At 36.0% G+C, this 20,734-nt stretch overlaps 1 protein-coding gene across 1 annotated transcript in view; it reads left to right on the top strand.

Moving 5' to 3' along the window:
- LOC108707151 (transmembrane protein 132B) overlaps positions 1 to 20,491 on the top strand; it is a 313,445-nt gene extending 292,954 nt beyond the window's left edge. The window contains exons 6-9 of the mRNA XM_018244182.2: positions 10,240 to 10,445; positions 11,319 to 11,589; positions 15,137 to 15,328; positions 17,397 to 20,491. Of these exons, the coding sequence (XP_018099671.1) occupies positions 10,240 to 10,445; positions 11,319 to 11,589; positions 15,137 to 15,328; positions 17,397 to 18,545 (1,818 nt within the window). The 3' untranslated portion in view covers positions 18,546 to 20,491. The remainder of the gene's footprint in view (positions 1 to 10,239; positions 10,446 to 11,318; positions 11,590 to 15,136; positions 15,329 to 17,396) is intronic.
- Positions 20,492 to 20,734: the final 243 nt, after the last annotated feature.

Here is a 20,734-nt window from a genome sequence, read left to right as displayed (position 1 = left end):
CTTCATCTTCATCTTTGAGTCTAGTGTTTCTCATATCACAACCTTGCTCTGTGTTTACTCCTGTAAAAAAGTTCTAGGCAGTCAGACATTCAAATAACTGGGAAAGTTTGAACTGCTGGGTTTCTTAGATTTGAGACAAGTGCTTGCCATCCAACTGTTTTCATTCCTAAATCAGATTTTAATTTGATTAGCCAATTTCATATGGATGATGGTGACAACCATAGCCACCTTTTACCACTAATGGTCTCCAAGCAAAATTAGTATACCTCCCAGTCTTCTTTCGGTTTTCTCCTCTTTGTTCCCCAATTCTTTGAAACCTACCCTCAATAAAAGTTGAATTCAACTTCTTTTTTCCTTCTGTAATGTCTTTTCTGACACCTTCTCATTGTAAAGCATGTTAAAAATGTAATTTTCACATCCGCAGTTTGCTGTATTATTATTATCATTATTTATTCACAGCACACTTTCAAGCCCTAATTTGTCCTTCTACCTTCAAAAATACTGGCCGTCACCATTTTTCTTCCTCTTCTGTTGTAAATGGTTTTGCCACTAGTTTCCTTTACACTTCTGTTCCTAATTTACAGCATTCCTATATCTGTATCATGATCAGCAAACCCCCCAGTAGAGACATGTTTTTCTGTACCTTCATGCATCTCTTACTTTTAGCCATCACTGTTTCAAGATGTTTCCCATCAAATTCTGATATGCTCCTATTCCTTTCTCCTATTAGCCTTCTCATATTTTACACTTGCGGATCTTACTCTGCAGTGTACTTACTTCTTGTATTCCAAATGTGTCTTAAAAGCAAGGTACCTTATGCTTTTGTTTCTACATGTAAATTCGCTGTAAATTTCAGCGTTTCGTGGACAGCGAATAAAGCAAATAAAGGGTTTTTTTGACTGAATCGACGTCGCCGATGATTGGAATCGACGCAGGTGACAATTTGGATGCTGGGAACGATTAACGGACATCCATTGCCTCAGGCGTCAAAATTGTTGTTTCGCTAATTTTTCGTCAGTTTTGCGAATTTTGGGGGGAATTCGCGAAATTCGTGGCACACCAAAACGGGAAGAATTCACCCATCACTATTGCTTATGAATCTGTGCAGTATGTACACATTCATACATATCTGAAACTTTACAGTCATGTGTCTATTGTCATATTTGGTTGCCAAGATTTTCTCATTATTTTCCTTTATAAATGCTCAAATAAGAGCAAATACAATGAATATAAATGACTGAATTACTGTATGCATTAAATTGCATATTTTATCTTCTGAAGTTCTTTTCTCTTTATTTGAAACATTTATTGCAGAGGAAGTTGCAATACGTAGCAATATTTTCTCCATTTCTGTCATGAACACCAATAATTTATCATCACATTCTTCACTTAATTATACATGTCTAATATTAATTTTGACAAAGATCCCTAGACATCACCTCCTTGATTTAAAATTTCAGCCACACTGTCTCTGAATTGCCATGATTAATGTGCTTAAAATTGTCATGAGACATTTATATGACAGATTATGAGATGAAATGACAAGAATGGTATCGTGTCTCAGAAATTGTGTTTGTTTTATTATCTTTTTTTGCTATCTTGTAGGGATTAAAAAGAGTAGGAGGTTAATTTGGGAGGCACTAAATGAATTGTTAATGACTGTCAAAAAAGTAAGCTGTATTCTTGATGCATAAAGACCAAACAGTTTCTGTAAGGAGCTGACAAATCAATGCTTTATTTTAATAGGGATCTAGCACCCACAATTCCCAGATCAACCACAATGCATATTGAGATATGTTTTTATGCACTAAGAGTGTTCAGATTCCTCCTGTGTTTATGAATCCAACTGTAGCAGCAACATTGAAACCCCATGCTCTGGGAACAAAGACTGTGCTCATGATGGCTGTCTGGAATGTGGGCCCTTCAGTATCTGCTGATCAGATGATATACTGTATTGCTGGCATGTCGAACAGACCAGCAGTTATTTACATCACATATCTCACAGGTGTCTTCTATAGTAGAAAAAAATGTGCAGCACACCAATTTGGCCCTATAGACAATTCAAATATTTTCAAGGCTTTATTGGACTGATCAGTACACATACGGGAGAGATTTTTAGATTTATGTATGACTTCTGGAACACTTATATTGCTTAACCACGTTTTGAAAGTCACTTGTTTTCCTTTTCAGTGGTAGCCAATGAAAAAACCTCTTCTAAACACTTTAGGTCAGACCTGCTGACTCCAGCTTTACTTTCTTTTACTCCCCAAACTTACTGTGCTTGTTCTTTACACGCTTACTGCACCATTTTATACCCACTATTATTAGCAAGCACATAATTTGCAGATTCTCAAATGATCAGGTCCAGACTTGCAGCGAGGCCACAAAGGCCCGGACCTAGGGAGGCATAAATTAAGTGATGGCATGCTGCCCAGCCGCAGGGGTAGTTACTCCATTCTGGAGCACTAGTTGCTAAATGCTTAGTACTCCAGTATGAAAGGATGCACATACACGCAATCCTGTGGGTGGGAGGGGGCGCTGGCCTCTGGGCGTCCTCTGGAGAAATCCACTCCTGCAAACGATCTTTAGTATGCAGAAAACCAAGACATTTGGGTAAATGGTGGAGAGGATTAAGCTCTTCTCTGCAGGTCCATGCTTCCATATGCTTGTTAACTCTCTCAGAATCTGTTATTAAAGGTAAACAAACCAGATAAGAAACTGCAAACTAATGTGGTCTTTCTTTGTTTTCAGTGATAGGCTTTCACAGACTGATGATCACGTCCATTACAATATAAATTAAGTAAAATGCAACATTTTCATCAAAAAGTTGCATTGTGCATTAAAAGAGTCACTAAGGGGCCTATTTAAAAACAATTGAATTTCTATTTTTCCACAAATCTCTTAAATTCAGGGGTTTTCTATATTTCTGTAAAAAAAAGTTGATATCTTTTACTTTTACAAACTGCAAAAGCTCTTTATTAAACGATTCACAAGGTAAAAGTTGTTGAGGACCTATAGATCTAGATAGATGTCAATGGGAGCTGCGCTGATCCTATTGAACCATTTTTAATCAATTCAGTTTTTGGAGGTTTTCGCATTTTTTTCTCTAGGAATTGTAGGAAAAATTAAATTTTTTTGAGGTTTTAGAGATATTCGTATTTTTCTTTCTTTTCATTTGTGCTTTTTAAATTTGGATCTTTTAATAAATTCCATGACATTTGTGGTTTTAAAAAAAAATTAATTAGTCATCATCAACCTCTAAAAACACTAAAATGAGAATACTGATAAATAGGCCTCCATGTGCCCTAGTTATAAATTCTCTAAGTAGAAAAATCGTTCACAATTTTTTAAAATTTTCTTTCAACCCTTTATAAAACTTTCCTACTTTTATAGACTTTTTTATTTCTACCATTTCTACCAGCTTCTAGTTTTTTTTATTCACTTCTATTTATAAAGAACTTAGATGTTGTAAATATTACCAATTTAACACTTTGTGAATTTGACCTAGACGTAGGGGCAAATTTGCTTAAGGTCGAATATCGAGGGTTAATTAACCCTCAATATTCGACTGCCGAATTGAAATCCTTCAACTTCGATATTCGAAGTCAAAGGATTTACCGCAATTCGTTCGATGGAACGATGGAACGAAATTTGAATCCATTGATCGAACGATTTTTCTTTGACCAAAAAAAGCTAGCAAAGCCTATGGGGACCTTGACTTTGGTAGGGTTTAGGTGGCGAACTAGGGGGTCGAAGTTTTTTTTTAAAGAGACAGTACTTCGACTATCGAATGGTCGAATAGTCAAACGATTTTTAGTTCGAATTGTTCAATTCAAAGTCGAAGTCGTAGTCAAAGGTCGAAGTAGCCCATTCGATGGTCGAAATAGCCAAAAAAAACATTCGAAAATTCGAAGTTTTTTTCCCTCTATTCCTTCACTCGAGCTTAGTAAATGGGCCTCATAATTTAACTGTGGTGTAGATTTTCTAGGACATGTTCTTTTAAGAAATGGATTTGTTTGAGCACCTTGTTTTTTTCAGGGCTATTTTTACAGCATGCAAGCCAGAGTTGTTATATATTTCACAAACCTTTATGGTCCCTCAGATCTTCAGAAATAGCAATAACATACAGTACTCCATTTGCTTGTAGGAAAATTGCAGAATGGTAAAAAAAATTGCTTGGCCTTCTGGGAGTGGAACGTTCACCAGATGCACTTTGAAATCATAAATACTTATATGTTACTTCCATGTGCTGTTAATAATGGATGGAGGGCACACCAAAAACGTTCAAAAATTGGCAAGAGGTGCAAAAACAAATGTTACCCCTACCAAAGGTAACCAATGTCAATACTAAGTCTAAATGTTTGCACACTCAAAACAAAATCAATTGGACATAGGGTGGTTTGAAAAAAAATTTTTTACTATTGTTCAAAAAAACATTTTACATAGATAATGCCATACAATACATGGCGCAATTTATACAATGTTAAAAAATAGCATAGAAAATTAACCACCCATTAGTCGCATGTAGCAAGCAAGAAATCAGCAAGGGAGCGGATACACCTACCAGAAAAATGAGAATGGCCCCAACGTTTCGGCACCAAGGCCTTTGTCAAGGGGATTCTAATGCTTACTGAGTTTAGTGGAGGTATAAATACCCTATTCAATCACTATCAGGGCGCTTCGTTCGCGCGCTTCCTATACTTCCGGGTTTGTGACGTCACTTCCGCCTACGTCACTTCTGCCGATGAATCATCTGGCTTGGTGACGTGGCGATATACTGCGCATATTCAGGGAGAAAGTGTGCGCATTTGTTTACCACGTTGCTAAGCAACTTCAGCTACATGTGACACTATTGTTTACATTGCCCCAGAACAGAGACGGTGATACGAGCGCCCAGAAGAATAACAGATCAGGACAGAATCATGCAATATGCCTTATAATTATATTGTTCATATGGCTTAAAAGTGCTATAGTGCATTATAAAATTGTGAACAGTGTGCCATATCATAAAAAAACGAGCATTGAAACAAATACAATCAAGGTCATGTGACATCACCTCCATTTTTTAAAAAAACATTAACCCTCTAATAACCAAATGAAATTTTGAATCGAAAAAATATTGTACAATTAATCACATATTAAAATTCATAGGTACACCTTGTGTATCATATATAGATATTAAAATCAAAATAATGCGCAATAGATCATGCATTATAATTCATAGATCAATCATATATGTAAAGTGACTATATGCTCCATTAATCACTTAATACTCGATTATTATATACATCTATATAAAGATTATGTGATATATTTAAAATGACAGTGCCCATTTTACTCATATTGTGAAATCTTCATGCCTTATTTTACAAAAGTTTAGCATTTATGCATGACGAAATTGATTTCAGTAAATAATATCCCATAAAATGTATTTAAAGTGTCAGTGCCCATTTTGCTCGTATTGTGAAGTCATCATGCCATATTTTACAAAGGTTAACAGCCGCACATGAAGAAATAAATTTTCAATTGATATTGTCCCATAAGATCTGTAAAAGTAGTGATATAAAAGAAGATTAAAAACATATTTAAAAACATCAGACAACAAACAACGTGTACTCATTTCACCACAGGCTGAGGTCACCTATTACCTTCCAAGAAGGAGTCTCTATTATCCACTCTAATTCACAAAAGGATTATTGTATACAGTTAATATCAGAAGAACAGGGACAGCTCCCTGTCTTCATTAAGGCCATTGGGGGAGAGAGCTTGCAGCTTATATATCCACTTCAGTTCCCGCTGTTTAAGAAGTGTTTCTCTATTTCCCCCCCGAGTTGGCATTTTCACTCTTTCAATCCCCATATATCTCAATTGGTTTACTTGGTGGTGCGCTTCCATAAAGTGTCTCGCTAAGGGAGATGCAATTCTCCCATGTCTCACATCACCTCTATGCTCCCCAATCCTAGTAGTTAGGGGTCTGGTAGTCTCACCTATGTAAATTTTGCCACATGGACATTTCACCATGTACACCACATGGTCTGATTGACAATTAATGTAATCCATCACCTCAAAACCTCTACCAGTCATCGGATGATAAAATTTATCTGTTCGCACCACAAAGTTGCAATTGACACAATGTCCACACCTATACATTCCTTTGGTATTGCTCAACCAAGTACCTTGTTTCTTTTGGGGTTCACTTAATGCATGGACCAATTGATCCCTCAGATTGGATGCTCTTTTATATGCCATCATTGGTGGTTCAGCCACCCATGGTTCCAATTTCCGATCCATCTGCAATAAATGCCAATGGCGGTTTAAAACACCTTTCACATACCCTGAAAGTGAAGGGAGATACCGAGAAACACCTTGCTGTCTAAAAAAGCCTGTAAAAAATCAGAAAGACTGCCCTTTGTTACCACATACTCGAGACAATCAGGGTATGTGAACGGTGTTTTAAACCGCCACTGGCAAAGCAAAACGAGCAAAATGGGCACTGTCACTTTAAATACATTTTATGGGATATTATTTACTGAAATCAATTTCGTCATGCATAAATGCTAAACTTTTGTAAAATAAGGCATGAAGATTTCACAATATGAGTAAAATGGGCACTGTCATTTTAAATATATCACATAATCTTTATATAGATGTATATAATAATCGAGTATTAAGTGATTAATGGAGCATATAGTCACTTTACATATATGATTGATCTATGAATTATAATGCATGATCTATTGCGCATTATTTTGATTTTAATATCTATATATGATACACAAGGTGTACCTATGAATTTTAATATGTGATTAATTGTACAATATTTTTTCGATTCAAAATTTCATTTGGTTATTAGAGGGTTAATGGTTTTTTAAAAAATGGAGGTGATGTCACATGACCTTGATTGTATTTGTTTCAATGCTCGTTTTTTTATGATATGGCACACTGTTCACAATTTTATAATGCACTATAGCACTTTTAAGCCATATGAACAATATAATTATAAGGCATATTGCATGATTCTGTCCTGATCTGTTATTCTTCTGGGCGCTCGTATCACCGTCTCTGTTCTGGGGCAATGTAAACAATAGTGTCACATGTAGCTGAAGTTGCTTAGCAACGTGGTAAACAAATGCGCACACTTTCTCCCTGAATATGCGCAGTATAGCGCCACGTCACCAAGCCAGATGATTCATCGGCGGAAGTGACGTAGGCGGAAGTGACGTCACAAACCCGGAAGTATAGGAAGCGCGCGAACGAAGCGCCCTGATAGTGATTGAATAGGGTATTTATACCTCCACTAAACTCAGTAAGCATTAGAATCCCCTTGACAAAGGCCTTGGTGCCGAAACGTTGGGGCCATTCTCATTTTTCTGGTAGGTGTATCCGCTCCCTTGCTGATTTCTTGCTTGCTACATGCGACTAATGGGTGGTTAATTTTCTATGCTACTTTTTTAACATTGTATAAATTGCGCCATGTATTGTATGGCATTATCTATGTAAAATGTTTTTTTGAACAATAGTAAAAATTATTTTTTCAAACCACCCTTATGTCCAATTGTTTTTGTTTTGAGTGTGCAAACATTTAGACTTAGTATTTACTTCCATGTGCTGCATTAAATGTTATATTTCTGTTTTTTCACAAATATGCCTGGACCTAATCTACAGGTAATGAGTAAAAATGTTGTCTTTTGTTAGTAATGGAGAGTTTCATCTGAAACCTGAAGAAAGATGTTATCTCCTGCCCACAAGATCACTTTGTACTGTGTGTGCTTTCTCCTATCATAAAAGAGCACAAGTACCATTGAGATTATATTTTTTCCTAGTCTTCTTTTTTTTTGTTCCTGCAAGCTTCCCAACGAAAACATCTTTTTATATTTTTAGAAATAAATGGAATTTACAGAAAGCCTATTGTATGAGCCGACTTACACGAAAAGAATTGATTCATTATTTATATCAAATCAAATGTAAAACATGATCTTGAAAAGGATCTTTAATGTACATTTGATCGTTCCCTCCATGGGTGTTACAATACAAGAGCAAGTCAGTGTCATGCTGTCTTTCCTTGTCTAGTGTTGGTTTGATCCGATTCTTTTCTCAGTTAAATGAAACAAGCTTGAGTCTCAATAAAAGCAATAGAGATAAAAGTACCCTCTCCATACAGTGACAATGGGGGCAGTAGCAGCTTCACCCTCTTCTAATTGCCATTGTATAGTAATTAGTATTTATGGTTTGTTTGACATAAATGCCATATTTATACCTGATGTAGCAATTGTCACTAGTAATGTGAGCAATCTATAATAAAAAACCTAGCCACTGAAACAGCATTTTTGATGTCACCCAACATTTTTTCTATTGGATTGCGGTCTGGGGATTGGGCTGGCAACTCCATAATGTCAATCTTGTTAGTCTGGAACCAATATGTTGTTCAATTACTGGTGTGTTTGGGGTCGTCTTGTTGAAACGAAAGGCATTTCCTCTTGATGTATTGAAACTGATCCATGAACCCTGGTATGTGATAAATAAGCCCAACACCATAGTATGAGAAACATCCCAATATCCTGATGCTTGTGTCACCATGTTTCACTATCTTCACACACTGTGGCTTGAATTCAGTGTTTGGGGTTGTCTGACAAACTGTCTACGACCTCTAAACAGTTCACAAAATGGTGTGCCGTTTCTCTTTAGGCCAGTCAACGTGTCCTTTGGCAAATTGTAACCTCTTCACCATGTCTTTTTTTTTTCAACAATGGGACTTTGTGAGGGATTCTTGCCAATAGCTTGACTTCATATAGGTGTCCTCTAATTGTAACAGTACTCACAGGTAACTTTAGACTTTTTGATCTTCCTGGAGCTGATCATTGGCATTTTGGCTATCCTTCAAATGGTAGTTTTTGTTTTCAGGTTTTGGTTGCTATTTTAAAGCATTTAAGATCATTTTAGCTGAGCACCCTATCATTTTCTGCACTTCTTTATATGTTTTCCCCTTTTTTAATCAAAGTTTGTTGTTCTTCTAAACAATATCTGGAACGACCCATTTTACTATTTTACTCCGATTTTCAGAGAGAAAAGTTATGAGGGAACCTGTATGGGCAGAAGAAGGCATGACTGGAAGGCAGGGGGGAGGGAAGTGAGATAGGAAGGAGAAGGGTTAAAAGCAGGCAGATAGGGGGGTGAGGGGGTAAAAAGAAAGTGCGGGAGAAACAACTTCCTCTTCCTACCTCAAAGGGCACAGGTCAGGAGCAGTCCCACCCTCTTTTTATTTCTGTTTTCTGTTAGGTCGTTGGGAGATAAAGATGGTAAGTGGAGGTTTATTAACTTTGGGGGACTATGGCTTAGATTAGGTATGGTGCAGGTCTTCTTTGTCGCAGCATTGGCGGTGGTCCTGGGAAAGAAGGGAGTTAAAAAGGAGGAACAATGAGGGGTTCCGGTGAGAAGTAGGAACGTTATATTTAACTAGCCAGCTCGGGCATGGGGTCTTATTCTTTCATATAACCAACAGATGGCACTGTGTGATATTGCAGTCATATATATATATATATATTGAACTCCACACTGCTATTATTTGGAACAAGCCTCAATAATGATTCAGTTACACAGAACCAGCAGCTTGCATGCCATGTTTTCTGTTACTCTACTACAGCTACTAGTAAGTTGTTTGCCATGTAGAAATATCATTTCTACCAAAAACAGGATTGATCAAGATCAGGTGATGTCAGACTGCTATTATTCTGAACAAAACTGAAGAGGATCATACAATTTTTACTCTGTACCTGCTTCTTATAAAACGTATTTGCCTCAGACCACTCCATGTTACTCTATTCAAATAAATGTTTATCATGCTTTTTTCCTTTGAAATACAGTAGAACCCCCATTTTTATGTTTTTCCAGGGATCAGAAAAAAATGGTGTAAAATCCAGGAAAATGTAAAATCATAAAATGTTTTATGCGTTATATATTGGTGGGACCACAGAAGAGCATTGTAAAATGTGGGAATACTTAAAATCCAGGTATATAAAATTGACTTTAATATGACATGTGGAACGTTTTCTTGTGGTATAGTGTTGGTGCCTTTGTTTAGAAAGCACTATACAGAGTATCATCCAGTTGAACCTATATCTTCATTATCAGGATGATGTAGAAATACATTAAACTTGAAGGGTAATGCAAAATCTTTCCCTGCTTTAGAGCACATCTTTTCTTCATCTAGGTTACCCACTGAGCAACTCATTTTTTTTCCAGGTTTCTGACAGATGTGATTCAATCTTTGTTAATGGAAAGGAAATGAAGAGTAAAGTGCACACCATTGTTAATTTCACTTACCAGCACTGTACCACTGAGTTAGAGGTAACTGTCTGGGCTCCACGCCTTCCCCTGCAGATAGAAATATCAGACACTGAGCTCAGCCAGATCAAGGGTTGGAGGATCCCAGCTAATATGAATAAAAGGTAAATTACAAGAACCCCATGTTATAAATTTTTCATAGATACATTTTAAAGAGATCTACATTTATAACTTGTATGAAATATACTAGTAGTGCATATGTGCTACCAGATGCATTACAATGTTTTTTTGTCTATTCACATGAGCAATATCCTTATCCAAAAAGTAAGTTATGTATACTTTCTACTAATTATGCCAAATACAAGGACTGGAGAGTTTCCAAACATTACCCATATTAGAGAAGGTTTTGTCATGGCAATTTTTAGGGACACCCCAGGTTGAAATATAATGGAAACTTCAAAATGTACAAAATATAAACAATAGTTTCCAAAAGTACATGTTGATCATCAGCTCTTTTTTTACTCCAAATAAGTTCTAGGAGGTCCCCATAGGCTAAAACAGCAATTCGGCAGGTTTTAGATGGCGAATGGTCGACATTGAATTTTTAAAGAGACAGTACATGATTAATTTCAAAATTAGAATTTTTGATTTTTTTGCAAATTCAAATAGAATTTGGACTATTCCCTAGTCGAAGTACACAAAAATTAGTTCAAAGTTCAAATTTTTTTTACTTCAAATTTTGACTTCGACCTTTGATAAATCTGCCCCTTAGTGTCTACAAGACACAGTTTGTCAGTACAAATTATTTGCAGCCATCTTGCTCTTACAACGCCTTTATCTGTCATTATCTATGCTGCTAGAGTCAAACTTATGCGTCATAGACTGTAATATTTATGCTTCCTAGCCTAGCAATCCTGCCACTTTAATTGCCCTTTGTAGCACAGGTGAATTAGTTTCCACATGCATCCAACACATTATAAATATGAAGCTTGCTCTTTTTGGCATTACAAAAGCATATATTGCTTTTCTTTCCACAGACCAACCAGAGACAGTGAAGATGAAGAGGATGATGAGAAGAAGGGGCGAGGATGTTCCCTGCAATACCAGCATGCATTAGTACGAGTCTTTACACAGTTTGTAGCTGAATCTTCTGAGGCTGGGCAGCTGACTTACATGCTGGGTCCTGATTGGCAGATGGATATTACTGACCTTGTGAGTGACTTCATGAAGGTGGAAGAACCTAGGATAGCTACATTAGAAGCTGGGAAGGTCCTTGTTGGACGTGATCAAGGAATAACCACTGTACAGGTATTCTCTTTCTATTTTGAAACAAATCAGAGAGTTCGCCTTGTAAATGAGGACTTGCACCTGGACACCTTCATTTGTGAATTTTTAATATCCTCAGAATTAGCTGTGCAGAAAGAAATATAATAACATTATTTTATAAAAAAAACCTGCAGTAATTAAGCTTCTGACAATAAGTAGAAAAATAAATAATAATAATTGGCAAGAAAATATTGATTTGATACCAGTAGCACGATATGTGATTATAAATGTATGCAATCACTCCCACTATCGCCGCCTTTGACAAAACTCGTTGACACAGGCAAAAAAATTCGTCAGGCTACCCCGGGAGCTACTTATTGTTTGTCCCCACAAGTGTTTTCTCATTGACGCTACTAACTATAATTATTTTATTTATTTAATTCTGGACATCCATTGTCTTTATTATAGCAATAAAAGTTAAATTTTATCCATTTGATAGAGAATCATGGACCACTAGGTGGGAAGGTGCAGCACTAGGCGTCATTCTTTTCTTTTCTTCATCTATGTTCAAAAATAAAAATATAAAGTTTTCAAATATAGTGCAGTGTTTTTCCTCCATGTAGTGTCACACTGTTAAGGCATGGTTAGTAATTATGGGTAAATCTGTCCCGTTTTGGTTTGCTGAGAAATGTGTGAAACTCATTGAAGTCAATGGGCGTCAAAATAATTTTAACATTGTCTTTGACGTTGGCAATTTTTATACACGTGACTCTTTTGTCAAAATGCATTAAAGTCAATGGGTGTCTGAATAATTTTGAAGCGCAATGATTTTTATGTGCGCAACAATTTTGACGCTCCACAATTTTTTTTTGTCGCAGCCAAATTTTTCCACGGTGAAATTTTAAGTGTTAAAGTGTGGAAATTCGCCGCAAATCCATGCCTGGCAAATAAATTCACTAATGGCTAGAAGTGTTGTTCACCGCACCAAACTATAGGGTATGTTGCCCTTTAAACCAATGCACCTTAGGGGACAATTGTGTCTTGAAATAACTCAGTTTTTTGTTCGTTCCATTTTAAATTTGACAAAATTACTTTGCAACAAATTTACTTCGATAGCCTAAAAACCTTTAATAAACAACAAATTCCAATAAAAATGTGCACCCACATATTTCTCTCCCTAGTGCCTATGACGTAACTCCTGTCCATGGATTGATTTACAGATTATTTGCTGTAAAAATAAAATATGGTGATAATGATTTTTTTTTCTTGAGAAGATTCATTTGGGTTTCTTTCAACTGGGCATCTAGGCAAACAAAATTTCTGTACACCAGCAGAGTTGTAGTTTCCTTTACTTCATATAAATATTTAAACTGCTGTTTAAATACCCATACTCAACAGTACTCCCCTTTTTTAATTTGCTGGTATTTATAAAGGTCTATTTTGAAGAGCCTTTATGCTGTTGATGTTAATGTTAAATACAATATTATGTCTTGTTAGATATAGCAACATACCATATTGAACACATATAAAAAATTGACAATGTAGGCTGAGCAGTCACTGAGAAAATGCAGTCTATAAGAAATTTTCTGTAGCCATAAGGAAACCTTTTGAACACATTGCAATTCAACCACCAACTAAACAACTGTCTGGATAGTCTGTATGCACCAACATGTCAAAAAACTTCAATATATCATAAAAATGTTCCATGCACAATTACAAATTGGAAAATCTGTGTAATGAACTTTAATCAATTGCAAAATTCGGCATTCCATTAACTCTCTTTATTAGATATCACTAAGGGCAGATTTATTAAGGTTCGAATTTTAGAATATTTGCCACCTAAAACCTGCCGAGTTCATTTATAAGTCAATGGCAGAGGTCCATTGAACCATTTGAATATGTTAACTGTATTCCTGACATTCAAGGTTTTTTTCAGAGGAAAACTCAATTCGAATTTGATCCTAATTCGATTTTTCGGGTTGGGACTATTCGATCGCATATTAGATGTTCGAGTTTTTTTATAAGTAACCTCCCATTTGAGTTGTGAGTACATTAGAATTTATTAGAGTAAAGAAAAAATTCACATACATTTGAAATTTGACCTTTGATAAATAACCCCCTAACAGTACTAGAAAGATGTTTATTTGTTAGAAACTTTTTATGTCATAACATTTCTGTTCCTTTAATAAATGTGAAGACTAAACATTTTAGATTTTCCATTATGAAGCCAAATCATGTTCTCTTGGTAGCATTCACTTGCTAAGAACTGCTTTGGGGCGATGCAGATGAATCAATGCTCCAGCTTTAACAATTTAAGATTGATGTCTGTGTTGCCCTTCATTAATCCTTATTCAGCAGCATCCTTTATCCAATGTCCAGTTTTAAATTACCTCTGTTTTTTACAATACTAAAACATACAGTTGAAAGAAGTAGAACACTGCAAATCTAAGATGCTGTTTGTGATTTAAGAGCTTTAAGTAGTGTCAGATCCGTGGCTATGGGCTTGATGACTAACCCAATATTTACTCAGCAAACACACACTGCTACTGCGCATGTGAGGTGGTGGCAATTGTATCCAAATTTTGATGCATTGTTACCCAGTTGACTTCAGAGTAGAAAAAATGATTTAGATTTTAAATAACATGTTTTTAGAGAAAAGATTGGTGTATCCTACTCTGGAAAGCTCTAGTTGCAATGGAGACTAACAGAGAGTAATTGGAATTGAATACACTTAGAAGTTCAGGATTCAGTGCAATAATTACTTTCAATACAAAAGATTTCACTCAATCAGTGCAAAATGAAAAAGATGGGATGCCATCTACATTTCACCGCCATGCCATGAAATCACTTTATTTTATTTTCATTGTCTTCCAACTCTAGTATATTCTGTGAGAATTTGATAATGCTTCTTAGCATTATCAAATTCTGAGTCCAGCATGCATGACAAAGGATCAAAACACAAAAGGAACTCAGACAGTTTCCTTTAGGGTAGGGAGGCATTTGCTCTACGTCTTCAACCCCATAGGCAAAATATAAAACATATTGTTCTATGAAATGCGGCAGATTTATGATGCTGGACAGATTGTCTGGTGGGTTATCTTAAAATTAGCTGTCTGTCTACCAGTTGTTGATTTACAATATATTTTGCTCACTTTGGGAACCAAATACTTCCTAGATTACCCCCTTTGCTTTCTGACCTTGGTTTCCTTTGGGGTATTATCAGTAGATATGCATGTTTTCTAAATGTATACATTTGAAGCAAAGGTGTATTTTACAAATGCTGCAGTCCCTTTGAAAGAGAGGCATAGCCATTAGCTGCTGTATACCATGTTGCACCCCAAACAAATGTGTCCCTGTTGCATTCAAAGCAAAGAAGGGGTATGGCAAGTTGGGAAATAATATAACCCTGTAATGGTCCATTCATAAATGATATGAACCTTGCTGATATAAGGTCTTGTAATTTAATATATAGATAACAAGGTCAAGTCAAGCTATCAAGCATCCATGTATTCAGTTAATATTCATTGAACTCCAGATGTAAATCCAGCAATAGTTATTATTATACATGTGTTCTGAATATTTGTTTAAGGTCCTCTCACCCCTGTCTGATTCAATCTTGGCTGAGAAAACGGTCACAGTTCTGGATGATCGGGTAGGCATTGTGGAGCTGGGAGTGCAGATCATCACAGGACTTTCCTTGTCTGTGCAAGCAAACAGATTCAACAAGAGAGCCATCTTAACAACCACATCAGCTAGTGATATCCTGCATGACTATAAACAGGTACAGTGGAAACCCAAAATGCATTTTACGTGATGGCACGTCTTATAGTTTGCCTATAATACTACAGGTATGGGATCCGTTATCTGGAAATCTGTTATCCAGAAAGCTATGATATAGGAAGGCAATCTCCCATACACTCTATTTAATCAAATACTTGAAATTTGTAAAAATGATTACCTGTACAATAAAACAGTATCAAACAAACATATAATTAAACCTCACTGGAGGCAAAACAATACTAATGGGTAAAACCCCAGGTCCCAAGCATTCTGGAAAACAGGTCCCATACCTGTATCGGTATTGTCATTACAAGGGGAAAGTAGTTTATCTCAGGCTATTAACTTTATTACAGTGGAAAATTCATATTTGATGCACTCACTGAAGTAAATCTTTTCCAAAAATTCACCTCTCCACTGCTTTTGCTGACCCTATATATATATATTTATAAAGTTCTGCCAATGGCAGGGTCCTTTTTAAATAAAATACCCTGTCTTTCTTGAGCTTTTATATTCTAATAATTTAGCACTACTACTGTTTATTGTAGTTGCTGTAATTGGCTCTAATCTAAGATCTTAACCATAAACCCCCATTTTCGTAAAGACTTTGGAACTTACTAGAGAACTAAAGTCTAACAAAGAAGTAGTCAAGAAATGTTGTACATTATGTTTTGGGCATCTGTACCAGCCAAAGGCACCACAGCCCTATATCATGGAAAGGTCTGTTGCTCCTTCACTGCATATCCTCTGCTTTGCTGTCAGTAATTGAGCTTAGGGACCATCTCACAATATACTGTATATACAAAATTGAAATGTCACAATATAAGGCTGCATAGTACAGATAATAAGCTCAGAAACCAGTGCAATTAGCATCAGAATATTATAATCAGCCATGTAGCATCAATTTACATTCTAGACAAAGCTCTAAGCTTAGCTTCTCAACAGCTGTTCAGAGAACACTGAGCATGTGAATGTCACAGACACTTTCCAAGATGGTGACCCCCTGTGACAAGTTTGAAGTCCTGGATCATTGCTGCTATTGAGAAGCTGAAACTTTAGGATGGTGCAATGTTCAGTATATAAAATATGGAATTTTTAACCAAATTCACTGTTAAGTGTTTAGTTCTCCTTTAAGCCTTACTCACAGGGTGTAGTCAAAGAGAGCCTATCAATGATGTTTACCAATGCTACAGACCCCTTTTTCCTTCCCTGAGTTTGGGATTCCATGTTTTCTTGAGCTTTTTATTTCACCAAATCTCTCCCTGGTGGTTTCAAGCCAGATTTTAGGAAGTTTGCATTCTCTTTAAATTAAAAAGAAAATAGATCTATTTATATAAGTTTTGTCTGCATTGGTAGTACATTAGCTTTTTTGTGTAAAAAAGAACCACTAAGATTGGGTGAAGATTAAGGGGGTTAGTTACTAAAACTTGACTTTTTCTTACTTTATTAAATAAAAAAACTTGACCAAACTCACAAACCCCAAACTTCTCGAAAGATTGTGCAACAAAAAGTTGAAGACTTGAATTTAATCGAATTATCAAACAAAAACCAGAGCAAACAGCCCGAATCTATTGAGAATCCCGAAGGTAAAAAACATGTTCCCATTGTTAAAGGGACCATCTGCCGTTAACTTCTACATTATTTCAACAGGTTTTTAGCTGGAGTATTTTCGGATTTGGATTTTTAGCAGCTTCAGAGCATAAGAAATCTTGACTACAAAAATTTAAAGTTTAATTAATTGGCCGCTTAGTCATTTGTCTAGTGACAGATTGAATGATACACTTTTGTGTTCTCAGGGCAAAAATTAATATACATTATTAAGTTGTTACTGTGATGCAGTTCACAGCAATTGTTTCAAAATGTACAACCAGCAACATCCAAAACTGTATACATTAATAAGTTAATTGGGTGTATTTTTACATTAAGTACCATTTTAGACTTTTTGGGTCTTAAAGATTTATAAGATATTATATAATAAGCAACAAGATATTTCCAACTTTTATCTAGTTAATAGCCTTCAGTAAGGCTATTCATTCAATAATAATTCATAATACTGTTATCTGTTGTTGCAGGAAGCTGTTCTCAGTGTGTGGACACTGTTTAGCGATGGCTCAGTAACACCACTGGACATTTACGAAAGCAAAGATTTTTCTATCGTAGTGTCTTCACTGGATGAGATGGTTGTATCCACCTATCAAAATCCTCTGTCCAACTGGCCAGTTGTGGTTGCAGAAGGAGAAGGCCAGGGCCCGATCATAAAATTAGAGTTGGGAATAAGTGAGATCTGCCAAAAGTCTAAACGAAAGAGTAACCTTGCTGTTGGAAGTGGAACAGTCAAAGTTAAATTTGGCCAAAAGGATTCTGATCAAAAAGCAAATATTAATGAAATTCATACTGCAGATGCTGATTTTAAAAAACAGACCAGTAAAACAACTGAAAAAGTTTCAGAACAAGACAGAACTGCAAATGAATGGCCCAAACATGTAGGCAATGTTGAAGATAATAATAACAAAAATGTGATCTCTGATTCACCTGCAGACTACCACAAGATCTATTATGATGGTTATATACAAATTGTTCCGGTCACTTACACCATTTTCCCTACCCGAATAGTATCCTCAGAACACAATCGGGAGAGTGAACTCACACAAGCATCCAGGGGGCTGACGGACTTAGAAATTGGCATGTATGCCCTTCTTTGTGTCTTTTGCCTTGCGATTTTAGTCTTCTTAATTAATTGTGTGGCATTTGCATGGAAATATAGAAACAAAAGGTTCCCTGTAACTGATCAAGCCAATATCCCACACTCTCATGACTGGGTATGGCTTGGAAATGAGGTAGACCTACTGGAGAACCCAGCAGATACTCCTCTTCCAGCAGATGAATGTACAACAATGATTGACAGGAGGCCGCAGTTTGAAGAAAGCAATTTCCTTCTCAATGGTGGTTCCCAAAAGAACCCATATAGCCAAATTCTTCAGCCATCAGATTACAATTATGAAAAAGATGCCCACACTGAACCATTAAATCCAGGGGGGACAAAAAGGAAACGAGTAAAGTTTACCTCTTTCACTACAGTTTTACCAGAAGAAGGGGGTCCCTACACCAATGCAGTCATTTTTGGAAATGACGAAAACATCAAGTGGGTTTGCAAAGATATGAAACTTGGAGATTCACAACAGCTTAAAGACTATATGGATAGCCTCCAGGACAATTTGTAAAATAATTTCCTGTGTTTATATTCACCTTTATGCCTTCTGTTTCTTTCTGTTTTTCTTTCCTTTTTTAAGGGTGGCATTGTTCAATCAGCAATAGAAAAAAGAACAAAACCTACAAGGTTAAAGTCATTTTACAATGTCAGTGCTGCCAGTGCATTTTTTTCGGCACTGAAATAGAATGTACGCCTTGGAAAAAAATGTCAAAGTGTAATTCATCTCAAGATTTGAAGCTACATAATGCTTTAATAGAAGGTGTTACCGTAATCGTAGCTAAGTGTAACAATGAAAGTTACAACAATTAACAGAAAATAAGGGGTTAATCACAAGAGTCTCTCTGGCTCTTTCCTGTACATTGAATGTATTAAGGAAAAGATTATATTGAATATGAACCTGTCTTCTTAATTCCTGCGAATCCAGATCCAAATGTAACTGCAGTGTGGAATTATTAATTAAAAGCACAGTGGACTTTTCTTCATGTTATATCAGTTCCCAGTAACAAAATACAACATTTGATTGATCAATGATATCAACATGCTTTTTGTTTACAGACACTGTCTATATATCCATGATGTCCAGATAGCTGACCCAAAGTCTTAGGCACCTTAGAACAGGAGGAATTGTTGGGCAGTGACAATAAACACATTCATGTCCCATTTTCACTGATAATAAAACTGTTCTTCATTCACACACTGATACCGCTGACAAAAACGAAAATAATATAATACGATGCAGCTATGTAAGCTTACTTTTATAAGAAATTGTACCAGTATGCTTTAGAAAGAACACGAAGAGACTCTTGTATGAAATAGTACCTCAGCTAGGAGAGGTTATTTTCAATTCCACAGGCCCATTGCATTATTACAGTGAGCCACTATTATGTGCTGACTTACTGCATATAAAAGGTTTCTTCTTCTTTTAGTTTTTATTCCTTATTGTTACTTTACTATAATTGGGTGTCTTTTCCCAGGACTATGTTTGCAGAGATTCCTAGTGCACGCAACCCACTTAAGTTCTCTTATCTGCTGCTATGTTGCAGAAAACTTTTGTGCCTTTGTGCTGACAAAACATATTTTACAATTTTAAAAAGGTTATCTTAGGGGTCACTTACGAATGCACGTAGCAGTGTGGTTGCTGCTAAATGGATACATGGATGGAGAGTAGATCTTGAAGCTATTGCCTTTTCACATGATTGCCAAAGTGTCCATTACTCTTTTTCTGATAAATAATGTCAATAGTTGCTTCTGTACCTATTTCGCAAGGGAACACTGGAGCTGATACCACCTTGAACATGATGGTAATTCCAGAATTTTCATAGTGGGCTGAAGCAACCCTCATTCAGAACATAGTAAATGCAACTTATACCCAATTTGTGTCAAGTGGAAGCAACATGGACTGCAACATGAGCATGCAACATAGCATTATGGGTAAAAAAACTTGGCATTTTGTTCACTGCACTTGCATTCATAAATTACCCCAACTGTCTCATGACATTTTCTCAAAACTGTTATGTTGTAGAGCATTCCCAACTAATTAAAATAAGACATCTGCAATACCTTCAAAAGTCTCTATTCAAAGGTTATCGCAGTAAAAATAAAGTATTTATTCCATATTTATATGTATATTTTTTTATTTTTCATAAAACAGGTATGCTATAAATTTAAGAGAAGTATTACCAAGAGTCTTGTCTTTGGTGCTTTCACCTTTTCACCATGGGTATTTTTTTTTATATTTTGCGGTTGCATTCTGTTGCTCTTTGTGGTCACCCTGTTCATTATCAGATCATGTAATATCCTGTGGCACCCTGGTATTTGCTATAGCTGATGCAATTAAGAAGAAATGCAATCATGTTTACATAAAATTATTCACATTTAATTTACTTCCTAATATCAGTGTACATCAGGGGAGTCTACACTGAAAATAAGCTTCAAATCACATTTTCTTAATTAATATGAATTATATAGCCCCAAAGAGAGCATCTTCAGTTTCACAAATGTTTAGAGGCGTGCTACTAAAAGGAAAAGAACTGTGTTGAGTGTCTTCCATTCCTGTTTTATTGTTGTGTATGCTGTAAAAAATATTGGAGATACTGTATATTATAAATGTGTTTTGTTTCCAATTCATATTCAGTTTGGGACTTCCCCTTCCCCATATGAGACTGATCTAATAAGCAGTAGAAAGAGAGTTTTAGATGT

Source organism: Xenopus laevis, chromosome 1S (assembly GCF_017654675.1).
Source record: "Xenopus laevis strain J_2021 chromosome 1S, Xenopus_laevis_v10.1, whole genome shotgun sequence".
Classification (NCBI taxonomy): domain Eukaryota; kingdom Metazoa; phylum Chordata; class Amphibia; order Anura; family Pipidae; genus Xenopus; species Xenopus laevis.
Note: the sequence above shows the minus strand (reverse complement) of the source record. Positions and strands in the feature narration are given on the sequence as shown.